The sequence below is a fragment of the Pyxicephalus adspersus genome, chromosome 7 (genome assembly GCF_032062135.1).
Source record: "Pyxicephalus adspersus chromosome 7, UCB_Pads_2.0, whole genome shotgun sequence".
Lineage (NCBI taxonomy): Eukaryota > Metazoa > Chordata > Amphibia > Anura > Pyxicephalidae > Pyxicephalus > Pyxicephalus adspersus.
The window spans coordinates 4,719,457-4,739,477 of NC_092864.1; the positions used below are offsets into that span (position 1 = coordinate 4,719,457).

The window sequence follows — 20,021 nt, forward strand, 5'->3', positions numbered from 1 at the left end:
ATCCTATTGTGTGTGAAATTCCCCCACCTACTAGATTGTAAGCTCTTCGGGGCAGGGTTCTCTCCTCCTGTATCACTCTCTGTATTAGTCTGTCATTTGCCATCCCTATTTAATGCACAGCGCTGCGTAATATGTTGGCGCTATATAAATCCTGTTTATTAATAATAATAATAATAATAATAAACAGAAGAATACGGGTAGGCAAGTTTAAAAATATGGGTTTTAAGTGATCTTTATTATGTGCAGAAAGTAGGCGCAAGCCAAATGTAATGAGGTAGAGAATTCCAGAGTCGGGGCAACCCCAGAAAAGACTTGGAGCCAGGCATGTGACAAAATCATAAGTAGGTCATTGGAGAGTGAAGAGAGGGTCCGGTATTTAATTTTTCAATCAAGGCAAAAAGGAAGGTGGGACAAGAGCTGTGAAAAGATTGTGAAGGCAAAAGCACAAGAGCTTGAATTTGAAGGTGAAATATAAGCCAATGTAGAGTATTACAATGGGAGGCAGCAGAAGCAGTGGTGGAAAGGATGGATGAGTCTGGTTGCAGTATTCAAAATAGATTGTAGAGGAGAGAGTCGGGTTAGTGGAATACCAGAGAGGCGGAGGATGGTAAAAGAGATTATAAAAGCGGGTACAAAGAGTTTGGTGATCTCTGGGGACAGGTGGGGGCAGATCCATGCTATCCATGATGAGATAGCTTATAGATAGTGTTATACCTTATCAAAGACTGAGAGAGACAAGTCGGGGGTGGAAAGATTTTAGTGTCATCATGGTACAGTTGGTTCTGTAAACCAGTGGTCCCCAACCTTTTCTTTTCTAGCATGCACTTCCCCCAGAGTGATGTCATTGTGCCAGAACCCACCCATTCTCCCATAGCTAGTCTGAGCCTGCGATGGGAGAGTGGGCAGGTTGTGTCCAGAAACATAAGCCAGCCACCGCCCTGAGCCTGCGTTCTGTACAGGGGACATGGTTTGTGGCTCTGGCCAGTGTGCCCCACAGTGGGGTCCTTCTCCTGACCCCGCTGCAGGTGCACTAGCCAGAGCTGTGGCCTACCTGTCAGACGGCCGGAGCCTACTAGTTGACCGAGGTTGGAGACACCTGTTGTAGACCAAAGAACGATATTAGACTAGGATATTAGCCGAGTGATTAGGTGTACAGAGAAAAGAGAACCGGTCTAAAGACTGACCCTTGGGGAACACCAACAGGGAGGAAAGTAGGACAGAAGTAATTACCATTGAAAGAAATTTGAATGGAGTGGTTAGATGAATAGGAAGCACACCAGAAAGCAATAATTTTGGAATAAAAGGGGCTGATAAATAGTGTAAAAAGCAATGGAAAGATCTACGAGAAGGAGGAGAGAAACGTTGCCTTGTGAGTTAGATTTCTGGAGGTTGTTGGCCACTTTAGTAAGGGCTGATTCAGTGGAATGGGCAGCTTGAAAGCTAGACTCGAGCGAGTAAAGGAGTTGGTGTTCAGGTAGTCAATGAATCTTTTATAGACAAAGTGCTCAAGAAGTTTGGAAGAAGGGAGATAGGATGGTAGCTAGAAGATAGGGAGGGGTCCAGTGAGTATTTCTTCAGAATAGAGAGAATGATGGCATGTATGAAAGCAGAAGGGTGGATACCAGTAAAAAGGGAGAGTTGAATAGTTTGGTTTGGGCAAGGCCGGGGGAGGAGTGGGCATGAAGTAGATTAGAGGTAATTGGGTCAAGTGGACAGGTAGTAGATGGAGATGATAAGAGAAGAGAGGAGACTTCATACAGTGTAAAAGGGCAGAGGGGGGTTAGTGATGATTTACAGGTAGAAGTGGTGGATATGGATGAAGTGGAACAATGAGCAGAGACATAATGTCTCATTTTGACAATTGTGTCTCTAAAGTAGGTGGCAATGTAATGGGCAGAGAAGGTAGTTGTGGGGGGAATCATGTGTTGAGAAGGGACTGCGTGGGTGGGAAGCTTGAGAGGACATGCCAGCAGAAAAATAATTTTGCTTTGCCCCAGTGAGTTCAGTGTTAAGGGGTTGTAGTTTGGATTTGTAGCCTACGAAGTCAGTGCTGAGGCCAGATTTCCTCCACATGTGCTCTGTGGCACGATCAGTCTTTATAATGTCTTAAATGTAGACATTTGGTGTGACTGTTGTGCCAAGGTTAGAGAATGAGATCCACACCACCACTCTTACTGTTGCCAGGTCTTGGCGTATGTGTGAAGTGAAGGGGAGAGTTCAGTAGCCGGGACAGAATCTGAGGAGGAAAGCCAAGTTTCAGTGAGAGTCGGGAAGTTCAGAGATTTAGATGGGAGAAGGTTGTGGACAGAGGTAAGCTTGTTGGAGACACATCTGGCATTTCATAGACTGCATGGGAAAAGGGGTAGGAATTTGTAAGTTGGGTGAATGAGAATGAGGTTGGGAGGAGGGTGTATCTTGATAAAAGAGTGGAAAAGAGAAAGACTGTTGGAGGGACCAGGGATAGGTGGGATGTTACCAGCAAGTATCCATAGAGAAGGTTCAGCAGTATAGACAGAGAAAGCAAGGGAAGTAGGGAGTTGGAAGAGAATGAGTTAACAGACTGAGGAGTAAGAGAGGTAATAAGACCAGCAAAGTGGGTATGGGGAGAATGATACATTGTAACAGATAATGGTGAATCACAGGAGCACATTAAATAATTTAGAAAACAGAAGTCCATATGCATAGTAACTGTAATAGGTGTTGTAGTGAGGTTTTTATATGGAGGTCCAGCTGTAGGATTGTATAAATAAAAGACAACATGGGTGGCTTTGTGAAAATGGCAGTTCAGGATGGTAGCAGCAGAGGTTGGGCCTTATAAAAGCATCTTTTACACGCCCAAAACTATTTAAAAAAACAGTTCCAGATTATAGACTTGGTTGAGCGGATAGTTGAGCATTAGATGCGGAGGGCCTGGTAAGGCCTGCAAGTCCTGCAATAAAGACTTTTTAACTGTTCTCATTTGTTTCAATGAAAATAAGATGGACCGGTTGTTTGTCGATATTTTCTAAGCAGATATTGTCTGTGTTTTCCGTGTAAAGCTTCCTCCTTAGCTTAGATTGCCCCCATAGAAACTTTCAAACTTCCTGCAGTTTGGCATTTCTTAATTATTATTTCACATGGATCTCACTGCTGTGTTTTAGAACTATTTACAGAAGAAAAACGGGTTCTTTTTTCTCCGCCGCAAGTTGATTGGTTGAAATGCCAGTTTTGTAAGAAGGTAATGCTTATACATACACTTTTATTTCATGTTCATTCTAGTATCCTAGCATACTGTTGCATTTCTGTAATATCTACTGCTGTAATAGTGTGTCTGCTGCTTGCCAGGTGCATGTTGCTCACCACAGCTACCAATCTGTCACCCACCTGACACCATGGGATGGATTTACTAAATTTTACTGTTATTGGCTGTTAACTTGTCAATGTTAATTATCCATTTACAAGTGGTTTTTCGATTGCTTTAGTAAATATTGTGAAAATGCCCTTTGCAAAGGATGCCCAATCATATGCGAGTTAATATAAAGGGAAAAAATATTTTTGCTTGCACATGGTTCAACAGTTAAAGTCAATGGGGCTTCACTTCATTCACTATGCAATAAAAGGACATCCATTGTGAGGGGATATTTTACTTTGCAAGGTGTAAATCAGTCCCTATAAATCAGGTTTTCTTAGGTACTCTTGAAATACTGATTTGGTATTGGGGAAAGTATGAAAAAACAAATTATTGGGGTTTAATGGCAAAAAATGTCTGTTACACTGTTGACTATCTGTGGCTGGCAAAGTTGGCTCAGAGGTTAGTACTTTGGCCTTTGCAGTGCTGGGTCTCAGGTTTGAATCCTGACCAGGACACTATTGGCATGGGGTTGTATGGTCTCCCCCAGTTTCTTTCAGGAACTCTGTTTCCCTACCAACTTCCAAAAAAGGGCTAGGGTAAATTATGCAGAGTTTGGGGAATGATTTTGGGTGATCTCTCTGCATAACTCTTTATTCTACACGTCAAGGAGGTAGGGGTCTTTCTCTACATAAAAAGTTCTCTTTAGTCAGAGGGTCTTTCTGATCTGTGTGTGATCTGTTGAGCTGTGGAAAAAGGTGTGTCTTCTTAATGACAATTGTCTCTCTTTTTCATAGAGTGAATATTTTGATGTTTTAGTAAAACCAGCAATGCATGGAAAGATATACAGGTAAGAATAAAGTGTCACAAATCTCTAAAACAACAAGTAACCAGATGGCACATGACCCTGCCATTAAAAAAATTACAAACTCTGAGTTTAAATTTGGAGCATTGTGTCATTAGTAAGCCGATGCTTGGTGTATCATTTCCAGGCTCTAATGTTTTTCCAGTACCCCAAAATATCCATATTTAGGACCTCTACTGCTTTTCTGGCCAGTCACAATTGGATATGGACTTTCTTTTGACTGCTGCCAATATACTACACTGTGCGTTTTGTGGGGTATTCTGATTAAACAGTACAGGAATATTTATCTGACTATAAGTGGATTTTTAATTCATGATACTCTGAATACACTGTACTGCATTGCTACTGTGCCTTTACTGATTTATAATATTAATATTTTAATTTCTTAGCACTGTTTCAATGGAAACTCTCAAGTAACCGGAAACTACATTTATCTTAAAACTAGAGGTGGGGGGTAAAGTTTCATAGTTACATAGTAGGTTAGGTTGAAAAAAGACATAAGTCCATCAAGTTCAACCACTAGGGAAATAAACATATCCCAGATATAAATCCCTATAAGACATAGTTGGTCCAGAGGAAGGCAAAAAAAACCCTGGATACAATTTATTTCAACAGGGAAAAAAATTCCTTCCTGATTCCATGAGGCAATCGGATGTTCATGTCAGTCATCTGAATATTACTGCACAATCTCAGAAATGCATTTTCTTCCTTGAGTGAGCACAAAACATCATTGGGAACAAGTATAGGCTAAGGAACTTTTGGAGTGATATCTAGGGATGAGCGAGCGTATTTATTAAATTCGGTCTCGCTGCAAATTGGGCCATTCTCACTTACCAAACATTCTATCTCTGCTCCCCTGATTGCTGTTGCAGCCGTGTAGTATGTGCTCCTGGATAGAGTTTGTCTATTCAGGAACACAGTGTGAGTCTCGCTGGCTGTTCATGAATAAATACAGCGTGGGAAAAATCCTCTGATTTTTCCCACAGCTGCATTCATAAAGGCAAGCCGCATGACTCTGAGAGGAGGAGTATCGCGACTGCATTTCTGAATTCAGCCGGGAGAATCCTCCACTCAGTGAGAGATCCCTGGGCACTACAGGTCAGAATGAAGTCTTGCCCTCATTCTGACCTGTAGTGCTTGTGGATCACTCACCGACAGGAAGATTCTCATGGTTGTATTTATGAATGCAGCCACAATAAGCCTCCTATAGTGATTGCTTGGATTTCCGATGATTTCGTAAAATTTTCCTGACCCATCGGAACTTTAAGGAAATTTTCGTGAGAATGCCAAAGGCTCATCCCTAGTGATATCATTGGATATCATAAGTGGTTGAAACTCAAGTCTGAAGGCAATGGATTGTGTGAAGTGGGAATAATTTTATTGGCTGTAGTTTTTAGTAGATTATTTTTTTTACAGGTATTAGTTATTACCAGGCTTGGGCTGGGTCTGAGTTGGTTTGTGGTCTCATATAGACTCTGAGATCCGTCTAAATCAGCCCAGTTGTGTATAAAAAAATTAACTCCAGACAAAATATTTATACAGGTATGGCCTTCAAGGGCATCCATAGCTTCAGCGGTCTTAGTAACCTTTGCTGTTCAGTAATGGCCAGTTTGCTCTGATTTGCTTCCTAGACTGGAACTTCAATCTGCTGGACTGTTTCTTTGCTCAAAGACAAAAATTAAATTCCAAGTGACTTGTCCGATAATCATTGAATATGAAGTGGAGTCCTGGAGAAACTATCATAACCTACTCCAGAATCCAGACACACAATATGAGATATTAGGTCCACTGTTCAACGTAAAATCCCCTCCAGAGCCTGGCGTGATCTCTGCAGTTTACCTGCCCCATTGTTTGTGTTCAGAAGGTAAGCTTTCCATTCACCTCTGTCTGTTTATCTTACAGTTATCTTACTGTTATGTATCTCTTTTTCATCTAATAGGAACTTGTCAGGATAGAACTGTGGGAGTTCCTATGAAATACTTATGTTTAACTCCACTGGCCTAATGTTTCTTCCCGGTCAGTGGCTCAGAAAAGGTAGTTTATCTAGAATTTCTTTGGGACCTTCAACAAAGTCAGAAGCAATAACTTCCAAATTTATATCCCAGGCACTAATTTCATCATTTTATTATACTATACTATTACTACTACGTTGTTCTTGCTAGTTGATCAATTTTGTTTAATATGTCAATGCTAGTCGTACTAACTGGATTGGATCCAGAGCAGCAGGAACTAGGGGAAAAATAATTAATTATCAACATCAAAGCAATTACTATGGAGAAATATAACGTACATAAATGCACTGAGAAAATAACCCCTCAAACTCTTACCACTCCAACAAGTCTCCCTCAGATCCTATAAAGAGTTCTGTTGTTTCAAAGTTATACTTTGAAGATGTCTCACTGCACTGGTAACTAGACCCAATATCCATTGCTTGCACCATAGACCTGAATAGACCTTGCACCCAAACCCTTGTTCTTTTTCCCAATCACCTGGCATGCCAGTTTCTTCCTGTGCACAATCTTCCAGCTAGAGCTGTTGCTGATAGAACGCAGGTAACAAAACCAAGATACAGACAACCACGGCCAATAAAAAAACATGTGAGATCAGTTTTTGCACGTTTTAAAGTATCAAAGGGCTTATCAAAGCATAAAAGCGCTCAAACTGGATTTCATCCTTTCTGACTGTTGGATAGAATTCTGGTTAGTAATGTGGAATTAAACCCACTGCTAGCTTTATGCTTTTCAATCTGTGTACCTTTCTGAAAAATTCTATTTACTCCCTGTCACAGGAATTCAACAGGAAGTGGGATGAACTCTCCCAAGTGAGGGAAATTCTCCTCCTATAAAGGTGGCCCCTAGAGTAGTTGTCTATATTGGATAAGATAATAAAAATTCCTATTGGGCCTTGCGCAGTTTTATGAAAAAACAGCTGTAATATCATAATTATTAACATTAACATTAATAACATAATTATTTGTTTTTGAATTAATTTTTAGGCTTTGCAGATTATGCAGTGTCTGTTACATGTGTTCACTTCAAAGATGATAACATAATATTGGAAAAACCATCTAAAGTTGAATCATACTATGTTGTGCTGGAGAATCCCACCTTCTCCCCTATAGGAGTCATTCTCAGTTTTCTGACGAGGATAAAAGATGGAATAACTAACCACGTACCAGTCCATGGCATGGTTCTTATATACAATGGAATAATTGGTGATCCAGATCATCAAAAACACAGAATCCATCTTTATCTCATGCCCGCTAACCTGTCGGTAGAAACGGTAAGCTGCAGTAACAGTGTTAGTTACTGTAGAGTTGTAATCAAATAATTGTCAAGTAAACCTTAAATGTTTGCAACAATATATCTTTAGGGGGGCTGACAATTCCTGTTCTTTTTGTTCTGCATAAGTATTGCATTATACATTTTTAAAATTTGTAAGATATTACATAGGTAATATGATTATCACACATCCCTGCAGGATTAGGGGATATGTGCGGCTGTCTGTGTCAACCACCTCACATTCCTCTACAGCCAGCGGTAGTAGCAGCCCTGATCTGGAATCCTGTCCCCTGGTCACTTCCTGGTTTTATTCATGATGTGTGATCCTCTGGGAGCTGCCCCTTTACCCCAGAGAACCCAAGCATTTTGCAGAAGCACTTCCTCTGCTGGCAGAAGTGTATACTCCACCTGAGCTGCCTCTGCTCCAGCACTCCCTCTGGTGGTGGGTTCTCTCACTTGCTGGTCATGTGACTCCCATCTGCCACATGACCTCCCATATAAAAAAAAAATGACTGGCAACTGGAAGTTGCCTGAATAAGGAGTTTCTGTAGGCCATGTTCTTAGGTTCCCGCTACTCCTGTCTGTGACCCCATTTACTGATTCTCCTGTGTACCGACTCTGGCTTTGACCCTTGACTACTCCTGTTTGCCACCTGCCCTGACCTCTGGCTTGTTTCACCTGCTTTTGTCTCATGTTCCGACACCTCGCCTGATTCCTATGTGTCAGCAGTCACCTGCTTCTGCAAGCATGGAGGCCGTAACCTGGAAGTTGCCCGCAAGAGGCTTCCCACCTCTAGAGGCTCTGGTAAAGACTGGGCAGTTGCTTAGTCTCTGCGCCCCGCATACATCTGTGCCAACTGAGCTGGTGACACGGAGGGTCTACCACCCCGCCCTGCAGCACCAGGACAATGATTTTGATGTGTCCATAGGTGAAACATAATAGTAATCAAATTTAGATTTTTTTTTTAAGATGACCTAACACTGAATGGTAGATGTCCTAACATATAAAAAGTTGCTAAAATTGAACCTGCATAATTAGGCATCCAAAAAGTCCATATTAATGCCTAATGTTTGTCAGATAAATTTCTCAAATCCTAATATCTTCTATTATCTACTGTACAACTGCATATTGCAATAAAGTCTATGGCTTCAATATTTTCCAAATAATTGCAAAGCCACCAAACATAGCAATGTTGCGAAAGGTCTATGAGAGCATGTCCTAAAACAAAACATGAAGTTGCCCTATAAATCAAAGATAAGTAATGTGGGCCATGTTTATACCATGTTTACAAAGCCCCCAAGCAAAGCATTACCGCAATTGCTGGTCGGCAATATTCCTTTTAATGTGACATTTTTTAATTCATTCACAAATTGACTTATAAAATCTTTTGTATTGGCCTAAAACTAGATAAAGTGTAAAAAGTTAACAAACCAGATTTATGAGTGGTTAGGAAAGCAACTAACTATATTGGCTGAAATGGTATTTTTGTATGTAAAATACAAAAATAGTGATCTAAAGAGCGGGGGCATTGGGCTTTTTGCCCCTCTCCTGATCATACCAGGTCCTGCTTTTCCCCTGGTAAGGTAGACAGTGGTCAACATTTTTTTTAGGTAATGGTTGTCCCATGCACTTCTGTCTCTGATGACAAGACAATGTGAAAGCTGACTGCTGCAAACATAAACAGTAATAATCCCAACAGCAACACTAAAGAATTATCAGGCCAGTCACCAGATCTGATTCCAATAGAAACCCCGATGAGATGTAATAGAATTGAAGAATTGTAGCATAAATGTGCAGCTGACAAATCTGCATGAATTGTTGGGAAAATGGAATCTATGCTATTTAGACTTAAGCGAGTCACTACCCAGTATTAGTATAGTGTTCCTAATAATTGCTCTATGAATATATTTTAGTTTTTTTTTTCTGGTTAAACACAGGATATTAACAACCATGAGAAGGAAGTGGGGTATGATAGAATATACAAACCTCTTCAGACAAGACTTCTGTACAACAGACGGAGATATAAAGTTAAAGCGTCGCAGATTGCCCGGGTGTTACCCAGGGTAATATTCTGTTTTAAATTTTTTATTAGAAAAAAAATTGTATTTCTCTTTCAGTTCTCCTGCCTAAATATATACAAAAAAGTGATTCTTTAAATTAGATCTCAAAGTGTATTAAATTTTCAATGCATTTTTATTTGCTTATAGTGAATCTATATCCACATGTCTACTCAAATTTCTGTTATCACATGAACATTTGGTCACATAGCAGATAAATGCAGAAGGTTGGAACAGTATATTTACCAATCCATGATTCTTCTTATCCATTGCCTGTTATTATAGCGTCAAAGCAAATATTTGATCCATTGCCTTATAACCAAAAAAAAGAAAGAAAACCTCCCCAAAAACACAGCTAATGGTCTTTTTTAATTACACCATTTCCATTCTTCAGCTTAACCACGTGACAATGTATGCTTTGGATTCTTTAAACTTTTTTCCTGAGCTAGTCCTTACTGATGCCTTTTGGTCCAATCAAATGGTGCTGATGAGTTACACAAGCCGACAATTGTGATGTGAGACACTCAGCAAAGAATCTGACAAAACAAATATCATTATGCTTGTAGTAAATATGTATTGAAGAAACAACTAGACAGGTACATTTTAGGTGGGTGCCTTGCAGACCTATTTTATCATTTCTATATTCCAAAGAGTTTAGATCTACTGTGGCCCCTGGGGTACAGTATTGGGCAAAAGCAAAAGAGATATCCACCTTGGGCGCTAAGGCAGATGTCTCTACATCATCCATCCCTGTCATGACAACACTGAGGTGTCAAACTCAAAGCTAAGTATTGTACATTACTTAAGGAAATAAAGCTCTCTCTGTATAGCCAGTGGCATGGTTAGTAATCATTGAAACAACCACCAGCCAACATAAGAACTCTTGCTGTCTGTCCTAGTTACTGGTAGAATGCCAAGGCTAAAACTAACAAGGATTATGCTTCTGCCACTTTACTCTCCCATGCCACTCCACCAACCAGCCAATAAGAATGAAAGTAAAACCTCAATGCTTATAAATAGATCATAGGAATACATGCAAAGAAGAGAAATCCATACAAAGCAGTGGTGCAGATGCATTCTCACCTCATGGCTAGTATGGAACGAGAATCTGACAAGCGTACGGACAATTGCCATGTAAGTGAAGAGGAGAGAGCAGAGCGGCGTGCTGCTCCGACGTTCTGCCCCTTCTCTCCTCCCTCTCCATTGAGCATCACGGTGCTGTATGTACAATGCTCCTTCATGCATCTTTAAGTCTTTTGTCGTTGAAAGGATCATGAAAGATCCTTACATAGTTACATAGTAGGTCAGGTTGAAAAAGACATAAGTCCATCAAGTTCAACCACTCGGTAATTAAACATATCCCAGATATAAAACCCTAAGAACATAGTTGGTCCAGAAGAAAGCAAATCCCTTCCTTATCCGGAGCCTAAACTTCCTTTCCTCTAGATGCAAAGAGCGCCCCCTTGTGCTTTGTAATGATCTTAAAGTAAATAATTGGGAAGAGAGTTCTCCATATGGACCGTTTATATATTTGTACATGGTGATCATATCCCCCCTTATATGTCTCTTCTCAAGGAAGAACAGATCCAGTTCAGCTAATCTCTCCTCATAGTGGAGCTCCTCCATTCCTTTTATTAGTTTAGTTGCCCTTCTCTGCACTCTCTCCAATCCAACAATGTCTTTTTTGTGGACTGGTGACCAAAACTGGACTGCATATTCCAGATGTGGTGTGACCAATGCTTTGTACAGGATTATGTCTCCATCTCTGCAGTCTATTCCTCTTTTAATACAAGAAAGTACTTTACTAGCTTTAGATATTGCAGCTTGGCATTGCATGCTGTTATTAGGTCCATGATCTACCAGAACCCCCAGATCCTTCATTACTGACCCCCCAAATGTATTCCCCCTAGACAGTATGAAGCATGCATGTTGTTAGCCCTTAAGTGCATAACTTTACATTTATCTATATTAAATGTAATTTGCCACTTGGCTGCCCAATCACACAGTACATCCAGGTCTGCTTGTAGAATATAGATATCCTGTATGGACTTAATTCCTTTACATAGTTTGGTGACATCTGCAAACACAGAAATGGTACTTTTAATCCCAAACTCTATACCATTTATAAAGATGTTAAACAGTAAAGGTCCCAACACTGAACCCTGGGGTACACCACTAATAACCTTAGACCATTCAGAGTATGAATAAATAATTACAACTCTCTGTATGTGTTCTTTAAGCCAGTTCTCTATCCATTTACAGATTGACTTTTCTCAGCCTATTGCCCCTAACTTGCATATTACCTATCTGTGGGGTACAGTGTCAAATGCTTTAGCAAAGTCCAAGTACACTATATCAACTGCTACTCCACTGTCTACCTGTTTACTTACTTCCTCATAAAAAGAGAGTAAATTTGTTTGACAACTTCGATCTTTTTTGATGCCATGCTGACTACCATTTATAATAAAATTTTCCAGCAGATACTCCTCTTTATCAAACTCTCTAGGACCTTTCCAACTATGAATGTTAAGCTAACTGGTCTGTAGTTACTTTGCTCCCTTTTTGAAGAGGAAGTGCAGCCAAGCATATTTAAGTTTCAGATGAGCAACTATACAATACTGGTAGCAGTTGCTTGATCCCATGGGCCCCCAACTTCCTCAAATTTTGTTATTGAGCCTAGCAGATAAATGTTCCATCAGCCGAATATCCCCTACACGTGTCCTCAATTCCGCAACAGAGGGCGGAATGGGTGATTTCCAATGTACTGTGAAAAGGCATTTGACTGCCATAAGAATATGCGTCAAAAGAGTCTTCCTCGGTTTAGAAAGTTCAGTAATGTGGGCATTCAGCAAATGGGTCACTGGATCTAACATAATAGAGATATCCAGTATTTTAATGAGCAAAGCATTCACCCCACTCCAGTAAGGCACTATCTTAGAACAGTTCCAAAATATATGAAACAGGGTTCATACTGCAAGACGGATATATGGAGTGAAGCCTGTCTGGGGTATAGTACCAATGCAGAACAATTTTATATACATTTTCCCTATACAATGTACACACTGAACTCTTATGAGCTTTACCACGAATAACCTGCCACAGCTCCAGAGGAAGTTCCCTGCTCAGAATGGACTCCTATTCAAAGACATCGCAGATTCAGTAGTCAATATCCAGTAAATCTCCGAGATCAGCCATCTGCGAGATGTACCTCCTGTGCATATACATTCAAACAACATAGGGGGTGAAAAGATAAAGTCTCTAGTGAGAGCTTGGGTGAAATTACAGATTTACAAGTAGCTGTATATGGTCAATGTAGGTAGTTCAAATTTGGATTGTAGATCCACAAAGGGCAATAACTTCCTGGTGACTGGATTAGAAATATGTCCAAAACAGAAAATCTTTTAGAAAACCCAGAGAAAAATCACAGGCCTAGTCAAGCTATCTGGGATTTGGGGGGTATATAGAAAGAAAGTTAGTAAGGATTTGGGACCGGCAAACCAGAACTTTACTACAAATCGAAATTCGTCTAGTAAACTGCATAGGCCCCAATAGGGATGAGTCAGGTATAAAGTGCGGGGATCCCCACAACATTGAGTTAGGATGTGGAGGGGCAAGCCAAAGTTTCTTTATCTCCGTCCATCTGTTGTAAGCCCTTAAAGTAGTCCATGACGGTAAGTAGTACATTGTCTGCATACAAGGCTATCTTGAAGGATTTTGACCGGACATTGACCCCTTTAATATCTGAGTGCTGCCTAATAGCCTGTGCCAATGTCTCTATGCATTAAGCAAATAAAAAGGCGATAATGGGCATCCCTGATGGGTGCCACTATGTATGGTAATAGGCCTGGAAGTAAAGTGAGGAAACTTAACCACCGCTGTGGGGCATCTGTGTAAAGCATGTATAGCCTGAAAAAAAGGACCCCGGACACCATCATGAGAGAGAACACTAAACATAAATGGCCAGCTAAGGAGATCAAACCAGAAACATCTTTTAAGGGGCCTACATGCTCAGATCTTTTTGCTAATAATATATTTAAACAATGTTTTGCGGTTTGCCTTGTTTTCTTTTGCAATCTCTTTCATTTTGACGTTTTGCACATTTTATCTCTTTTTTACATCTTTTGTTATATTCTTTCTAGTTTTCTAATGATGAAGGTGATCCTTCATTTTTTATTTTTGAAATGCCATTTTCTTGTTCTTTATGGCTTTTTGACATTAGCTGTGTGCCACAAACAACAAACAACAAAAATCTAACGTGCGTGCAAAGCCTAAGGTACATGGAGGAGGGGGAGAAAAGTAAGGAATGTTAGTGGGGAAAAGTAGCAACATTTTTGTTAACTCTGCACTGATGGGGCATAAAATAATAATTTGCATGATTCTGCACACTAATATTAGGTATAACATTTTTGGATTTGTGACTGGAGTGGTGACATATGAATTAATTTTTATAGAGAGTTCCACAGCTCACTAAAAATATATTCATTTTCATCACAGATGTTGCAGTTTCGGAGTAGCTATGGGGCAGAGCCATACCCCTTCATAGAGATTACTGTAGAAGAAAGGCAAGTCAATGGAGCAATTTTTATATTGGTAGAAGATAGTGAAAATTTGGTATGGCAAACAGAACTGGACAGAGGTAAGAAAAAACACAAATAAGCAGTAATACCAATAATAACTAAATATATAAGCAATAATACAAATACACAGCTCAAACTATGGGGCACAGTTTTCTGTGTATTATATTGGTCCCCAAACAATGGTTTGATAGAAATTATCAAAAACACGGGATAATTTGGATTCAGCACCGCAGAATTTGGCTTGAAAGTTACTCTTTAGTTAAGGTTTTGTATCTTTAAAACACTGTAGAAACAACACAGAAAAGCACATGTGGTTAAATCCTGTTAAAGCAAAACAACACTTTATAAAGAACAATGGGCTAAATACAGTACCTTTATTTCAATTAATTCATCCTACCCTAAATCTTTCATACAACAATTGAAAATAGTATTTTTAAAATGAATATTCATGGTAGAATAGTGTCTGTGTAACCAGGAAAGGGGATATTAGATGTTTGTACTATGCTCACATACATTGTACTAACCGCATCTTTATTTTACAGGAGAAATCATAAAGCAAGATTTTGGAATTAAGAAATATAGAGCTCAGAAAGGTACGCTCTAATTTGTATTTTTACAGATTAACAGCTAATGAACAGCAGCTTTTTGAAGAGATATTGCAGCCCCCACTGTGCTCACTCAACCTTTTGGTTGTGTGACCATGGTGGCTCAGGGGTTACAACTTTGGCCTTTGCAGGGCTAAGTCCCAGGTTCAAATCTCAGCCAGGGCACTATCTGCATGGAGTACAAGAGCAAAGGCAAAATACTAGTACAATAACCTGGCAAACAGGAAATGCAAGGCATGGCTTTAATTTGATGTCAAGGGAAGAGGTAGGTAGCTCATTCCAACACTGGCTATCCCAAATGGTAGACTATAAGTTCAGGCAAGGACCTCTCCGGCACTTCAGTTAGCTCAGACACAGAAGCAGCCCTGGGTTTGGAACCTGGCAGTTGGGTTCTGTACATTGGTAAGGGTAACCATACAGGAGTGAAATAGAAGCCTTATTGGGATTTTGCCAAAATTGGTAACCAAGGATGTAGGGTTTGAAATATAGAGCAATGAAGACTGGTCCACTGCCAACTTTTTTTTTAAAAAAAAGTATTTTTTCTTACACAGAACTGTCTGATCTATCTAAGAGATCCAACACATACTAACAATATGGCTGCTTTAGGATAGGATTTTCCAACCTTTCCAACGATTGTTTTATTTTACTTTAAAGTGCACTGCATTTTAGATTTTAGAGTTTTTTATGATAGAAAATCTGCAATGTTGTTGAACAATGGTTTATAATCCTGGTAAAATCATGGCAGCAATGAAACCAAAACTAATCCTTGGGACGTTGGAAGCTGTGTTTGAATTAGCTGATAAAGTTGATAATGATTGTGGCATTAAGTTTACACTCTAGGGGATTGGAAAGATTTACTTTTAATGTACAATTTTGTACTGATCAATTAAAACATGTGCAAGCTCCAGAGGTTGCTGGGGGTTCCTTAAACAATAGGTGATTTGTGACTCTGGGGTAAGTTTTATAGATACCAATTATAATTTTGGTTATCTATAAGGGTGGCATTCTTCCCATTGGCCAATAATATTCTTTCCATTGACCACCACACTAAAGTCATGTGAGCTGCGGATATATTAATTATATCAGGGTTCCTCCTTGTTAAAAAGATCAAAAAACACTTATCTAAAGCATCACTTGAACATCATTAATACCCTTTCACTTTTAACAAATACAATTTTTGATTATATATAAGTGTCTATTTATTTTAGATGTCTCTAGAAGACTGCCTGGTCCATCACAATGCGGGAGGGATTCATTATCAGAGTATGTAAAAGGTTAAAATCTGGCTTATAAATTTTGCTTTATTAATAATAATTGCTATGAATTTTTTGTCTACTTACCATTAAACATCTTCTTTTATTTCTCAGTTTGTTTGGCAACATAAAGATTTCACCATCACCATGGGAGATGGAAGGTAAACCGAGACCATCAAAGTATAAAACAATATACTGTATATAAAAACAGACACATCTCTGAAAGTGAAAATATATTGATTTAAGGTTTAATTTAATTTTTTATTTCTATATAAAGACACAGTCCAGCATAGCAACGTGCTTTGCAACATTGTTTGTCTCTGCCATTTTATGAAAGCCTAGTTGATGTTATTATCCACCATTTGTACAAAAATACCATCCATTCCCTTTTCCTCTTCATATCAGGGGAACAGAGGGCTCCAATGTAGAGACAGCCAGGATCAGGTATTGGGTAGGTTGCTGGTGAAAGGCAAGAGCTAGGCAGACTAAGGTCAGGGAAGGCGGCAGGCAACCATGGTTCAGGTCCAAACACAGGTCAGGCAGATGACAAGCAAGTGTAGTCAAAGTCCAGGCACAGGGCAGGTGGCGGGCAAGCTTAGTCGAGGTCGGTCCAAGATCAGGAATCCAAAAATAATGTCTCAGCAAGTCTCAGGAAGCAAAGCTGAGGATCCAGCAACCATAATCAAATAGGTATAAATAAGGACAAGATTGGAACCAGTCTGACTATTGGCTGCTGCACGTACCCCGAAATCCCCTTCAGCTGTGCACAGCCTCAGAGTAAATTCAGGGGATGCTAAGAAAGGCAAATCTCTGCACAACTAAGGGGAAGCTGAGGAAGCTGCAAGCTGCTGGACGGATGATCTGCTGGCAGTGTGGTAACGGATGTCCTGTACGAAACACCATATTTAGATTTTAGTATTTATTTGTCATGTAGATGTGATTGCTGAAGAGTTGTGCATCTAGAGGATAACCTGTGTTATAATATAATTTTTGTCATGCAAACATTTTTGTGCAGAATCTTTGTATAATGCTCACAAACATAAATTTATTACAGGAGGTCCGTCTCACATTTCTGTGTCTGGTAAGCACTTTGTGGACAAACATCGTGTAGATCTGATCCGTGGGATCTATTTGGTGGACCCAATTCTTCAGGAACTCTATTCACTAGACCTACTTACTAATGACCAATGTGACACCATATACAAGAAGCCCACCTCCCAGGAACAGATGAGAGAACTCTACTGCTATGTCACACATTGGGGTAATGATGACAAGGACAAAGTCTACCGAATTCTAAAGAAGCATAACAGACCCGTCATCAAGAAGATGGAAAGGGAAGACTGCTGAGAGACAATAAATAGAAGACCTCCTACATGTACAGTAGTAAATAGAGTGAGCAGAATTTTGGATTAATAGGATAAGATGATCCAATCTGATAAAAGCCTAAAGACTTCTGGGAAGTAGTAAAACTTATAGATAGCTGAACGTTGGCAGCACTTTACAATAAAAAGGAGAATAGCTGATCCTCCTGAATGAAGCAAGAGCAAATAAATATGTTAATTAAACTAAATCAAATTTCATGAGATTCTGTTGTTTTTTATTTTTACCATATACCTTAAGTCAGTGTTTCTCAACATTTTCAACAAGGGGACCCCCTAAAATAACTGTCAGGTCTCAAGAACGCATTCGTTTATTAGTCTAGCGATCACTATGAAGAATTCCTCTTACATTGCTGGCCATTGGGAAGAAGGTCACCCTTACAGATAGCCAAAAACATCAATGGTGTCATTTAAACTGACCTGAGAGGGACAAACTACTCATTGCTCAAGGAATCCCCAGCAACCTCAGGAGGAATCACTGCCTTAAGTACACAAAGATATAAAATAACACCCCGGTAGACCCGTATTAGCAACCCAGGGAGCTATAGAGATTTCTTTGTACAGCCAATAGTGATGGAACTGCCTTCCTTTGTTCGCGACCCTGGTCACACACTGGAAATAATAACTCTTACCAATGGAAGCTTTCCTATTTTTTTGTTTTTTATACACTTCCTTTCAACATAAATGTGACCTTATAACAGTTGAATAAATTATTTCTATTTTTACCCCTTTTGAAGAATATTGTACCAGGGTTTTTTGCCTTCCTCCGTACCAACTATGTCTTATAGGGTTTTATATCTGGGATATGTTTATTTCCCTAGTGGGAGAACTTGATGGACTTATGTCTTTTTTCAACCTAACCTACTATGTAAAACAACAGAATTTTGAACCAGTTCAGATTTATTTTATGTATGCAGTGCGCTTAATTCTCACTCACACACAATTGTTTAGTTTTTAAAGGTGAGTTTTTTCTAAAAACCAAGGGAATGGAAGCAAAGTTTGCCCCAAGCTTTGGTAATCTGTTTATGAGGTTATTGGGAGTCTCCTCTTATATGGACCAACAATTGTTTTGGGGAGGACTTGGTAATGTTCCCAGGAAATATAGATAATTTCATTTTTGATATCCAAATACCATATTTGGATGGTACTCTTGATGAACTTGAAATGTTCATTACTCATTATCTGGAGTATTCATTCAATATATCCTTCACCTATGTAATTAATCCTGTTCTCCTGAACTTAAAATTAAGACATGATACTGAAGTGAATATCTTCTCAAGAACACACGTGAAGACCACATCAGGCAATCTATATCTTCATGGGGACAATGGCCATCATCCAAGATCGATCAAAGTTGTCCCATTAGATGTATCTGTGGGTTAAGACTTGTACCAATCTTTAAATAAATATTGGGGTATCCTAATGGATGACCAAGGATTTCCTAGAGTAACTTAAGGTAATATTTGGAAAACCTAGTGATATGAGGAGCTTTTAAGCACAAAACCAACTTGAGAATTTTACCTTCCAGGCACCAAAGAATATCCTAAGCCAGACATGTCCAAAGTCTGGCCTGGGGGCCAATTGTGGCCCGTGCTCAGATTTCGACTGGCCGGCTGCCTCTGTCATAAAAAACAATAATATGTGGTCCCCCAGCACTGTTGACCACAGTATAAAATACACGCAAAGCTGTTTTATATTTCATTGGAGTTGATCAACCACCTTGCAATTATTGGCCCACTACTCAGCAGGCATAATCGACACGACAGGAGTCCCCATGTGTGCACATGGAATCCCCTAAGTCATTATAGTGGGCTTGTGCTGTTTGGGACATGCATGGACCATGCCCACTCTGATTCCAAGAATGTGCTTTGCATGGAGCCCTCACTGACATGGGCCTCTGTGCACAGGGAATCTCTCACAGGACTCTGTGCACAGGGAATCCCTTACGTCACCATGGTGGGCCTTGCAGGGGGTACAACCAAACTGCTTTCTCTACGCATTTTGCGGACATTTCCGCTTCATCAGGAGAAAAGAGTTCTGGTGTTCATATATATGGCACCCCTCTCTCATAGAGTGATGCCGACTATTTAGCAGCGGGTAAGATAGGTGGTACTATTGTCGGGTGGGATTATACATCAAGAGACCAACTCTGAACTAAATAATTATAAACAAAAATTAAGTAAATGGAGTCTTGATCATCATAAGCTTAAGGATAAGCTTATATATTGCTCTGGGGTAACCACCGCACCTCTGGCGTACCCCCACCGGCTTTTGGCTACAGCCTGATGGCATTGTCATGAGGGGACGAAAACCACTGGACGCGGCTGCCGGATCGGGTGCTTTTCTGCACCTGACTGACATAAAAGCCTAGGATGACTTTATCAGCACATTTTGGGTACTGAAAAAGTCGTCTTATACGCGGGTATATATGGTAATAGGCAACACAAAGTGGTAGGATGATTTAACTAACGCTAATATTAATAAAACTAATAAATAGAATGGATGAGCTCAGCTATGAGGAGAAATTAGCTGAATTGAATATATTCTCCCTTGAGAAGAGATGTTTAATGAATAAATAAATGGCCCATAGAGAACTTTCCTCCCAATTATTTATTTTAAGGTAATTACAAAGGACAAGGGGGCGCTCTTTGCATCTAGAGGAAAAGAAGTTTAAGC

The 20,021-nt window shown here is 39.8% G+C and overlaps 4 protein-coding genes across 5 annotated transcripts in view; 2 read left to right on the forward strand and 2 right to left on the reverse strand.

Moving 5' to 3' along the window:
* The window catches only part of LOC140334885 (uncharacterized), a gene marked incomplete in the record, with an annotated part of 307,753 nt that overhangs the window by 215,367 nt on the left and 72,365 nt on the right, over nt 1-20,021 (reverse strand).
* LOC140334884 (NACHT, LRR and PYD domains-containing protein 1b allele 3-like) overlaps nt 1-20,021 on the reverse strand; it is a 67,261-nt gene that overhangs the window by 15,963 nt on the left and 31,277 nt on the right. The gene's annotated exons all lie outside the window — the stretch shown is intronic.
* On the forward strand, nt 3,073-8,221 carry LOC140334891 (NACHT, LRR and PYD domains-containing protein 1a-like). Its single transcript, XM_072417163.1, has 4 exons — nt 3,073-3,217; nt 4,126-4,178; nt 5,825-6,057; nt 7,189-8,221. Exons 2-4 carry the CDS (start codon nt 4,159-4,161, stop codon nt 7,521-7,523), a joined length of 588 nt encoding a protein of 195 aa, XP_072273264.1. The 5' UTR covers nt 3,073-3,217; nt 4,126-4,158; the 3' UTR covers nt 7,524-8,221.
* On the forward strand, nt 8,447-17,545 carry LOC140334888 (apoptosis-associated speck-like protein containing a CARD). The gene is made up of 6 exons (XM_072417160.1): nt 8,447-9,537; nt 14,026-14,167; nt 14,651-14,701; nt 15,922-15,976; nt 16,081-16,127; nt 17,021-17,545. Exons 2-6 carry the CDS (start codon nt 14,026-14,028, stop codon nt 17,311-17,313), a joined length of 588 nt encoding a protein of 195 aa, XP_072273261.1. The 5' UTR covers nt 8,447-9,537; the 3' UTR covers nt 17,314-17,545.

What these genes read in the sequence shown, in the direction of transcription:
- LOC140334888 (XM_072417160.1), top strand. Translation starts at nt 14,026, where the DNA reads ATGTTGCAGTTTCGGAGTAGCTATGGGGCAGAGCCATACCCCTTCATA. An exon ending in GCAAACAGAACTGGACAGAG is followed by an intron (nt 14,168 to 14,650) that starts GTAAGAAAAAAC and finishes TTTATTTTACAG; the next exon opens with GAGAAATCATAAAGCAAGAT. An exon ending in GAAATATAGAGCTCAGAAAG is followed by an intron (nt 14,702 to 15,921) that starts GTACGCTCTAAT and finishes TATTTATTTTAG; the next exon opens with ATGTCTCTAGAAGACTGCCT.
- LOC140334891 (XM_072417163.1), top strand. Translation starts at nt 4,159, where the DNA reads ATGCATGGAAAGATATACAG. An exon ending in ATGCATGGAAAGATATACAG is followed by an intron (nt 4,179 to 5,824) that starts GTAAGAATAAAG and finishes TTTGCTTCCTAG; the next exon opens with ACTGGAACTTCAATCTGCTG. An exon ending in CCATTGTTTGTGTTCAGAAG is followed by an intron (nt 6,058 to 7,188) that starts GTAAGCTTTCCA and finishes ATTAATTTTTAG; the next exon opens with GCTTTGCAGATTATGCAGTG.